At 38.8% G+C, this 10,972-nt stretch overlaps 1 protein-coding gene across 1 annotated transcript in view; it reads right to left on the bottom strand.

The window, feature by feature from the left end:
- Positions 1-7,451: 7,451 nt before the first annotated feature.
- LOC144974065 (F-box only protein 39-like) overlaps positions 7,452-10,972 on the bottom strand; it is a 6,109-nt gene continuing 2,588 nt past the window's right edge. Inside the window, exon 3 of the mRNA XM_078916953.1 lies at positions 7,452-9,181. Coding sequence (XP_078773079.1) covers positions 8,072-9,181 — 1,110 coding nt within the window. The 3' untranslated portion in view covers positions 7,452-8,071. The remainder of the gene's footprint in view (positions 9,182-10,972) is intronic.

Below are 10,972 nucleotides of genomic sequence, written 5' to 3'. Positions count from 1 at the left end.
TAATGGGGATGAGTCGTGGGTCCAGTGTTGTGGGGCATAAAGGATGGGTCGTGGGGATGGGTCCAGAGTCCTGGGACATGGGGATGGGTCGTCGGTCCATTGTTGTGGGGCATAAAGCATGGGTCGTGGGGATGGGTCCAGAGTCATGGGGCATATGGGGATGGGTCGTGGGTCCATTGTTGTGGGGCATAAAGCATGGGTCGTGGGGATGGGTCCAGAGTCATGGGGCATATGGGGATGGGTCGTGGGTCCAGAGTCATGGGGCATATGGGGATGGGTCGTGGGTCCAGAGTCATGGGGCATATGGGGATGGGTCGTGGTTTCTTATAGGGAGAGAGCAAGAATGAAAGAGTGAAAGAAAGAGATGGAAAAGGGGGGGAAGTGAGAGAATGAGAAGGGGGAGGGAGAGAGGCAATGAAAGAGTGGGAAAAAGAGGATGAAATAAAGGGAGAGAGAGAGGGGGGGCTATGATATTTCGCCAGGTCTTTCAGCCCCGGGTATTTATGAATCGGAAGGGAGAAAAGAAAAAAAAACTTGACTAAACAGGGAACCGATACTGGATCCCCTTGCTTGTTAGTTGTGTGCTCTATCACTGGGGACGAACTTTTTTTCCATGTACTAAGTCATTGGTCACTTTCAGTTTTTGAGATTGAGCTTTTTATATAAAGCTTTACAAGGGATCCCTGGCCCACAGCAACACTGTTTTGTTTTTGTTTCTGTTTTGTTTGGTTTTGCTCTCTCTTTTTTTGATTGTTTGTTTTGTCTTATTCTTTGGGGGGGGGGGGGGTTCTTGTTTGTTTTGTTTTTTTTGGGGGGGGGTTGTTATTTTGTAGTTTGTTTTGATTTTGGGGGTGGGGGGGTTGGGGGTTTTTGAATTATTTTTTTTGTTACTATTTTTTGTTGTTGCTTTGATAAACTAAATCAGTTGTTCTCAATAAAAATATATGATATAAACTTAGCTCAAGTCTTCTTGTTGTTTACATGTTTTACTATACAGTCAATAGTGAGAAATTCAATATGCCTGGGACACGAAGTTGCTCACCTGGAGTTGAAACTAAAGTTGTTTTTTTTATCCAAAGAAAGAAACTAGTTAAATATGGAACAGAGACATTTTGCGTTTACAGTTTAGGGCTTCCGGTGACTTAAAAAATGGCGGCAGATGTTTTTTCAATGTCTAACTATTTTCTTTTAAATTAATGGTTAAGAGATTACTTGGAGCATTCCACAGTCTGTAGTGTTTTCATTCCCTGATTATAGAGCCTAATATTTAATCAATTAATAGTGATTCAAACAAATCTCTCTAAACATGTCAAACAAAGAACCACTATCACAAGAAACCAAACAAAACAAAAACAAAAAATAACCCAACCCCCCCCCCCCCAACCCCCCAAAAAAAACCAGAAAACAAACAAACTAAAACAAAACAACAACAAAAAAAAAAAACTAAAAATAAAAGCCTTATTGGCCTCTATCCAGCAACTAAAACGACAAGTTTTCATTATTTTCGTGAAGTTAAAAAATTTCCAGTCGAACAAATTTGTAATGCGTAAGTTATCAGTTGGGAAGGAATTCCGTAGTTTGACAGTAAATAACAGTGGCGTAGGCCGGAGTTGTAAACGACAATTAGAAATATCACACCATTTATAAAAATGATATCTACTTGCCAACTTGTGAATTTGACTGGAAAATTTTGAATTTGGTCTGAACGTGCAATTCTATTTCGACAATGCTTGAATTTGATCTGGAATGCCGAATTTGAACTTGCCAAATGTTATAATATTTGATCGTGTAAATGTTGCTGCTCGAAGCTCAAAGAAATAAATAGTTATGTGAAATTGAATGTAAGCTGTTTTTGTAATTAAATTAAAGCTTACATTCAATTTCACATAATTATTTATTTAATATTTGATCGGGAAGTGCTGTGTGCTTTTGGATAAATAAAACTTATTCAAGGTGAGCAACTACGTTAAGAAGAAGAAGAAGAAGAAGAAGAAGAAGAAGAAGAAGAAGAAGAAGAAGAAGAAGAAGAAGAAGAAGAAGAAGAAAGAGGAAGAGGAAGAAGGAGGAGGAAGAAGGAGGAGGAAGAAGAAGAAGAAGGAGAAGGAGGAGGAGGAGGAGGAGGAGGAGGAGGAGGAGGAGGAGGAGGAGGAGGAGGGGAGGGGGAGGAGGAGAAGAAGAAGAAGAAGAAGAAGAAGAAGAAGAAGAAGAAGAAGAAGAAGAAGAAGAAGAAGAAGAAGAAGAAGAAGAAGAAGTGACATTTGTTGAGCGCTTTCCATGAACCAAACATCTCTCAGATAATGAATTAAGTTATGAATACAGGTAGTCAAAATTAAACGTTTGTTTGTCTTTAAGGGTTTTACGGCGCTTGCAACACATTAAGGTCATATCAGCGCCAGTAAAAAGGAAGAAAATGGGAAAGTAAAAAGTTCTAGAATTACAATTAAAGCACCCAAGAAAAATGAAAATGAAAATTGTTGTAATGGAAATCTCAAAAAATGACACAAAATATTGTCCATGACAACAATATTAAACTAGGCCCATTATTGCATTCGTATGTCAGATCTACATATAAGTATACGTCGACCTTACATTATATGTTTTTTTTAGGCAGGTGGGTGCTAATTATTGGGGAGGGGGGGGGAACTTCCGTAATTTCACAGAACTTTATTATATATTTACTCAATGTTTAGCTATTATGGACTTTCAATTTGTTGCGATATCCAATTGAGATTATTATATTATATTAATTAATTTATGATTAAATAAGGTGGAGGGGGGGAGTCGTCACGATAATTAGGAGAAAAATCGGTACTGCCGCAAACTCGGGGACACAAATAATTTTGGGGATTTGGGAGGGGGGAAATTTTTTTTTGTAAGTCTAGTAGGGGGTTTGGGAGGGGAGAGACTTTTTTTAAAAAGTTTCCCCCCTCCCAAACCTCCAAAATTATTCTTTTTATAAAGTTTCCCCCCTCCCAAAACTCCAAAATTATTTGGGTCCCCGAGTTTGCAGTTGTACCGAAAAATCAACTCATTAGGCGTGCTGTGAAACTACGGAAGTCCTTCCACTATTTTTTTAAAAATAAATTTAAAACAGCGTTGTAAACACTTACGTTTTGATGCAAGCAGTCCAATAAAACAGTAACACACCACTTGCTTGAATGTCAACCTCTTGAAGACCTGAGATGCACATTCCTCCCACCAAATCCAAGCATCAGTAACACACTTTATAGTCACCTGGAACAACTACAACAGACGTCTTACTTCTACGTCATGGCACAAGACCGAAGGGCTAGAGCTCAGGTGGTCGCTGGTTCGGATAAGTAAGTAAGATGCAAGTAGTCCAGTCCAACCATTGCATTCACCGAAGCTTTACCCTCAAAACAGGTTGAAAATTCAAATGACCGATGGATGCACAAGTAACAATCGAAATGGATTTTGGTGAGCAGTGATAATATTATTATAAGGGTTAGCCTGCCTTGTAAATATTACAAATGAATCCGTGTGTAACACATTACTTACTGTGTAGTGTGTTGTTGTGTTAGTGTTTGGTTAAGTCTTGACCAACTGTAATATTGAGTAAAACATCGTGTTTATTTTTGAAATCTTGTCTTTATTTATTAACCTTGATTAAATCAAAGGCCTAACCGAATCAGTTCACCCCCCGCCCCCAGTTCGTGAGTAGATATAAGAAATCTGAGAGTAGAAAAGGTAGTTTTGTTAACAATAACACGGAGGAATGAAGTGAGTAGTTGTCACGTTGTTTTGACGGAGTGGCACAGAAAATAGCATTGATAGAATGAAGTTGACGTCACTCGGGTCTTTGTTATTGTTTCTTGCCATCCACGTTTATGAGTAATTCTCACTTAGCTGTATTGTCCAGACTATAAAAGTTCACGGTTTTACAGAGTTTTGTGTGTTGTTCCGTTATACCCTCCGGACGGCAATGTTGTGAGTTTGTTAGATAAGCGCATACTATCTACATGTGAAGGGGGTCCAATCCAATTCAATCCATATTGAAGCTTTTCGTTTAGTTTGTTTTTTACTCACAATATTCGCCAGCCGGATATAATGTACCAACACTCAAAACTTGTAACCTGAAACATTTATAGATAGAACGAAGTTGACGTCACTCGGGTCTTTGTTATTGTTTTTCTGTTGGAGGGTTTTTTTTTTTTTTTTTGTTTTTTGTTTTTGTTTTTTTTTTTTTTTTTTTTTTTTTTTTGTTTTTTTTTTTTTTTTTTTTGTCATCAATTTTATGAGTAATTCTCACTGAACTGTATTAATCAGACTATAGATAGAATGCGCTTGGCCAAGGAGTTCACAACATTGCCATCCGGAAGTATAACGGACCAACACACAAACTCTGTGTAACCATGAACTTTTATAGTCTGGTTAATACAGTTTAGTGAGAACAACTCACAAACGCGGATGGCAAAAACAATAACAAAGGCCAGAGTGACGTCATCGGCATACTATCTATCGACAGAACGAAGATGACGTCAATCAAGTCTTTGTTATTGTTTTTGCCACCCGCGTTTATGAGTACTTCTCACTAAACTGTATTAACCAGACTATAAACCTTCAAGGTTACACATAGTTTGTGTGTTGGCCAATTTTACTTCCGGATGGCAATGTTGTGAACTTCTTAGCCAAGTGCATACTATCTATAAACGGTCATGGTTACATATAGATAGTATGCGCTTGGCTAAGAAGCTCATAACATTGCCATCCGGAAGCATAACGGACCAACACACAAAACTGTGTGTAACCATGAACTTTTATAGTGTGAATGATACAGTTTAGTGAGCATGACTCACAAACGCGGATGGCAAAATACAATAACAAAGGCTTGAGTGACGTCATCTTCGTTCTATCTATAGTTATGTGTGTTGGTCCGACAACGTTGTGAGTTTCTTGACCTAGCGCATCTATAGATAGTTCGAAGATGACGCCACTCGGGTCTTTGTTATTGTTTTTTTGACATCCGCGTTTATGAGTAATGCTCACTGAACTGTATTAACCCGACTATAAACGTTCATGGATACACACAGTTTTGTGTGTTGGTCCGTTATACTTCCGGATGGCAATGTTATGAGCTTCTTAGCCAAGCGCACAGCATCTATAGTTTGATGAAATGGTGCTGTGCGTTAATCCAAAAAAACTCACAACTTTTCACAAGCCAGATGAAACGTACCAACACACAAAACTATGTGTAACCTTAACAATAATTAAGTTTATAGTCTGATTGATAGAATTTAGTGAGAACTACTTATAACAATGGCTGGTTAAAACAATAACAAAGAGTCGAGTGAAATCAAATTCGTTCCTTCTATTGTTGCAGTTTTAATACTGAAGATGGACGCAACATTTGTGTGGTGTGGGATGGTGCATCGGGATCCTTAACTTATAGATAGTATGCGCTTGGCTAAGAAACTCGTAACATTGCCATCCGGAAGTATAACGGACCAACACACAAAACTGTGTGTATCCATGAACGTTTATAGTCAGGTTAATACAGTTCAGTGAGCATTACTCATAAACGCGGATGGCAAAAAACATTAACAAAGACCCGAGTGACGTCATCTTCGAACTATCTATAGCCTGACTTGTGGTTTGACGTCATTATCTAGATTTTTGCACCGCCTAGTGAGTTGTCGTTAGTAGAGCTCAAGGAAATAAGTGATTCCATTGGTTGAACTATTGAATACAACTGATGATTTGTTTGGGTTTTTTGTTTTTTTTTTTTTTTTTTTTTTTTTTGTTTTGTTTTTGGTTTTTGTTTTTGTTTTTTGTTGGTTTTTTATTTTGTTTTTGTTTTGTTTTTTTTTTTGTTTGTTTGTTTTTTGTTTTTTTTTTTGTTGATTTTGTTGTTTTTTTTTTGGGGGGGGGGGGGGGGGTTGTGGCCAAAGACTTGTCTTTTGACTTCATTTTTTGGTCAGTGTCAGTGTCAGTGTCAGGCTATAGATAGTATGCAGATGACGTCACTCAGGCCTTTGTTATTGTTTTTGCCATCCGCGTTTGTGAGTTGTTCTCACTAAACTGTATTAAAAAGACTATAAAAGTTCATGGTTACACAGAGTTTGTGTGTTGGTCCGTTATACTTCCGGATGGCAATGTTGTGAACTCCTTGGCCTAGCGCATTCTATCTATAGATAGATCGAGGATGCCAAACACACAAATAGGCCAGGCCCAGTAAGCGAGCATTTTTCTCACAATATTATTTCGACACACCGATGAAGGATTTGCCTGGCACCACCTGCTGACATTATGATTTTTTGGGGGAATCATCTGTGTTAAGATTGTGAGTAATGCCAAAGAGTGTGTAGGGTAACGTCGTTACCAAGAGCTCTCACTTCTCTTAACCGCAATGCTATTGTCGCGTGCCAGGCGAGACAGCGAGGTGGGTGTGCTCCGCGTGTATCATGCGCGCTAGGCTTACTGATACAATGAAGATAATACGAGTAGAAGACGGAAGATGCTTGGCTTCACCAAAAGCGGGAAGTGAGAGCTCTTGGTAACACGCTCTTTGGTAATGCTCAGGATGTGTGTGTTGTTTGCTTGGGGTGAAAGGCAAGGAGGCAATGATTCTTCGGATCACGGTCATCGGTTGATTATAGATCGTATGCGCTTGGTTAGAAGCTCACAACATTGCCATCCGGAACACAAAACTATGTGTAACCTTGAACGTTTATAGATAGTTTGCGCTTGGCGAAGAAGAAGCTCATAATATAATTTTGCCATCCGGAAGTATAACGGACCAACACACAAAACTGTGTGTATCCATGAACGTTTATAGTCGGGTTAATACAGTTCAGTGAGCATTACTCATAAACGTGGATGGCAAAAAACAATAACAAAGACTTGAGTGACGTCATCTTGGAACTATCTATACTTTATTAAAATTTTTGAGTCAAAAATAAAATCACTGAAATGTTCATTCGAATAGTTTTTATAGAATAATATACGATAACTAACGTAATTTTCAAAAGTCTATGGGATTAAAAAAAAATAAATAAATAAATAAATAAATAAATAAAAATAAGATACAGTATAACGCTTCACTCGAATGTGTTTTATTTCTAAAATGGTTTATTTTACACATGTATAAGACGATGAAGTTTGTAATAGAAAATTGTATCGGAATATTCATGCCATCATAATCATAATATCATTATCATTAAAATTATAGTCGCGAGAAAATACGCGATAGAATAAATTTTAAATAAAGATTTATATTTTTCATTTATTCTTCCCGATTTCGCAAGACTTAAAACATAATAAATAGACTTGATTGTTTAAGTTGTAAACTGTGAATATAGAAGAATATCATTATTGCCAATGAAAGACTTGGGTGGGTAGAAAAGATAGAAGAATCATAATAATAATATTGTTTATCGTTGTGGAAATATATAGATCTAGACATGGTCATGAACGCTCATTCGACTTTCTCATTATATCTCTCTCTCTCTCTCTCTCTCTCTCTCTCTCTCTCTCTCTCTCTCTCTCTCTCTCTCTCTCTCTCTCTCTCTCTCTCTCTTTCTCTTTCTTTCTTTCTTTATTTATTTCTTTCTCTATCTCCCACATTCTCTCTTTCTTTCTTTCTATCTATCTCTCTATTCATCTATCTATCTATCTTTCTATCTATCTATCTATATCCACCTATATATCTGTCCATCTATCTATCTATATCCATCTATCTATCTATCTATCTATCTATCTATCTATCTATCTATCTATCTATCTATCTATCTTTCATTGTTTATCTATCTATCAATCGATCCTAATATTTCTCTCTCCTTCTCTCTCTCTCTCTCTCTCTCTCTCTCTCTCTCTCTCTCTCTCTCTCTCTCTTCTTTTTTCTTTCTTTCTTTCTCTCTTCCGTTCTTTCTCTATCTCTCTTTCTCTCATTAAACGACGTCAGAGACTGACAAAAACAGGTCAAAATCGATGGACGCCAACCAATTAAGTGTTGCACGAAAGAATCGTCTCGAAATCACCTGTGATTTGATAATTACATGTCATACAGTCAAAGTCGGCTGTTGCAAAACCAAACGATCAGTGTGGACGTGAATCACTCAGAACTCGTAACATAGAAACTGTAGTATTCTTCGCTCCTTGAGCTAGACACTGTCTTCATTTTGATGCATCGAGAATCGTCGAGTTTAAGAACCTCCCTTGCGTTCGAATCCAACAGCTTACTCGTCCCCCGTCGCCGTGGCGAATTGCAAGGAATGATAAGCTCTTGAGAAAAGTTGGCCATCTGCAAATTCCGACAACTAGCCCAAAATGACAACAAATCGTCGTTGTGCACCGCCGGTGAGTAAGGGATGTTTCCAAACTTCAAGAGCAAGGATAGTTTACTCAATGTTTCCTGGTATTTTTGCGAAAGATTGCCAAAGAGACGATTTATGTTGGAGGCATAAGACGTCCTGCATGTGCCGCACAGATATCCCCGGATGTTAAGTTCGACAAGCGGCATATCGTCCATGAGGTAATACGTAATGTTACTCGACCAGAAATCAAAGTTCAAGGTCACTTTCAAGTCCGGACAAACTATAAGAACCTCTTTCCAGACCTTGGGAGATATGGCATTCATCTCGATAGAGCCGCTGTTTTTGCTCGATATGTGAAGATCTACCTGCTGCAGCGATTTTCTGAGACGAGTGCAAAGAATGAGAAAACTTTGATCAACCATGTAGCACTGGTTCAACGAAATCCTTTTCAGCCGAGAAAACGATCGGAACAGAGTACGAACTGCCTGTACCAGTCTGATCGGAGACACGGTTGGGCTGAAGAAATTCTCCAGATGAACTCTCTCTAGTGTCCTCGAAGATCGACTCCAGCTGAGCGCCTCCATCATCCTAAACGCGAAAGGCGACGTGATAAAGGCGTTTGACATGTCTATCGATTTCAGTTTCTGCTGGTACGCCAGGAAGAACGTCAGACTCGAGACGAGTTGAGATCTCGAACTTCGGAAGCCGTTCCAAGCCTCGTCAAAGTCTAAGTCATTCAGGACGAAGGACTGCAAAGTGGACCGGCTGTGTTGGAACGTGAGCATCTCGGTGAACAGAATACGCACGCATTTCGTGACGTTGTAGGCGGTGAGAAGATTCGGTGAAGGACAGCTCAGCTTCAGTTCCCTGATATGACACCCGACGGACTGGACGCATTCCTTGATGCTCTGGGGGGAGAAAATTGGGGTAAATAAATAATATGATGAGTTTAACTTTAGATCCATTTATTTGACAAATCGCTTAGCCCCACGCGTGTTTTGTTTTGTTTTAACCCTGGACGCAGACCTGCCTAGTACTACGAAAAATTCGTAGAAATACGAATTTTTGGTTCCAGCCACAGAACTGCATAGGTATCTTTGACTCAGTAAATCTTGTTGAGAAGGAAAGTATAGCTTCTTAGAACCTATATTCAGGACTTTGAAGCATTTTTTTGACTATATTGAGAGAAAATTATTTATTTATTTCTAAAGCTATTTATGGTGACATTTTCTTTTTTCCCTTGGAAACTACGAATTTTTGAAACTTCAAGTTGGCAGCTCGGCCTAGAAGTGACAGGGCCAATTTCAATCCAAAAAAAAAAAAAAACAACAAAACTTTTGTCAGAATTTGACAGTTGTTTCTACTGCTTTCTGCAGGCGATACGTGACTATAGGTCTAGTCTGTTTCTATAGGAGCTAGAATCTCATAGCATTTACTAATCTCTTACTGAAAGCGATGGAAATGACAGTCAAATCATGACAAAAGTCATGCATTGAGTCAATTTAAAATCGGCCATGACAACTGTTGGGTTAAAGAGTTTTACCGTGCTTGAGAAGCTTTTATGGCATTTCAGTGCCTGTAAAAAGGAAGAAAACTGGGTAGTAAAAAAATCATGATTTACAATTTTTTTTAAAGCACCCACGAAAAAGTAAAACTAAAGGGACATGTTCAAATAGGGAGCAGAGGTAGATTCCAACAATGCTCTAAGTTTCTGATCACCTAAAAATCTCATCGAGACACAGGCACGTGATCAAAACTTCCTGAACATCTTTAAGTCATTAAAACTTATTGAAAATAAAAGTTGATGCCAGACTACATCATTTTAAGGATTTTTAAGTGTTATTTAATCCTTGTGAAGGTAAATTGTTGATTTTTAAACTTGACTACAGGAACTACAATAGGAAAAAAGGAAGACCAAGGTCAACCTGGAGGAGAGACCTTCTGGAGGAGAGCTGGAGAGGTCTGGGATGCGCTGGCTGGCAGGAGATGGAAATACTGGTCAGCGACCGAAAAGGATGGAAAAAATTCATCGGTGGTCCATACCTACTGTGGAATGACCACGAGAGAGAGAGAGAGAGAGAGAGAGAGAGAGAGAGAGAGAGAGAGAGAGAGAGAGAGAGAGAGAGAGTGAATAAAAATGTTATCTCCTAAAAATTACGATGTTTATTTTCAAGTAAGCAGGTCTGCAAATGAAAATGAATGATTCGTAGAGATGTTGAGGGCTGCCTGAAGCCTGGGGTCGTGAACATACTAACGAAAGAGTGAAAATGGATGATGCGTAGAGATCGATGAGGGCTGCCTGAAGCCTGGAATCGTGAACATACTAACGAAAGAGTGAAAATGGGAACACTACAGACAAGGAAATTTGTCATTGTCATTGTTTGTAACTGTTGTTGAGCTTTTTTTTAAAAAAAAAAAAATAAAGCTCAGTATCCACTAAACGTGTCCAAAGCGCTTTAAAGGGGGTCCCTGACCAACAGCAACACGTAACATGTAGGACGAAATACGACGCCTGTTAGGCGATATTACATTTTTTCCGACAGAGACAACGCTATTAACGGCCAGGTACTCATTTTACACCTGAGTACGGTGAGAGAATGTGATTTAAAAACATTTTCCAGTGACTCAACTATGCGCCGAGCAAGGCTCGAACTCAGGACCTTCCGATCCGAAAGCGAGTGTCATGCAACAAGACCACA

Source organism: Berghia stephanieae, chromosome 5 (assembly GCF_034508935.2).
Source record: "Berghia stephanieae isolate SIO BIC M18660-M18661 chromosome 5, UCSD_Bste_1.3, whole genome shotgun sequence".
In the NCBI taxonomy this organism is placed as follows: domain Eukaryota; kingdom Metazoa; phylum Mollusca; class Gastropoda; order Nudibranchia; family Aeolidiidae; genus Berghia; species Berghia stephanieae.
Note: the sequence above shows the minus strand (reverse complement) of the source record. Positions and strands in the feature narration are given on the sequence as shown.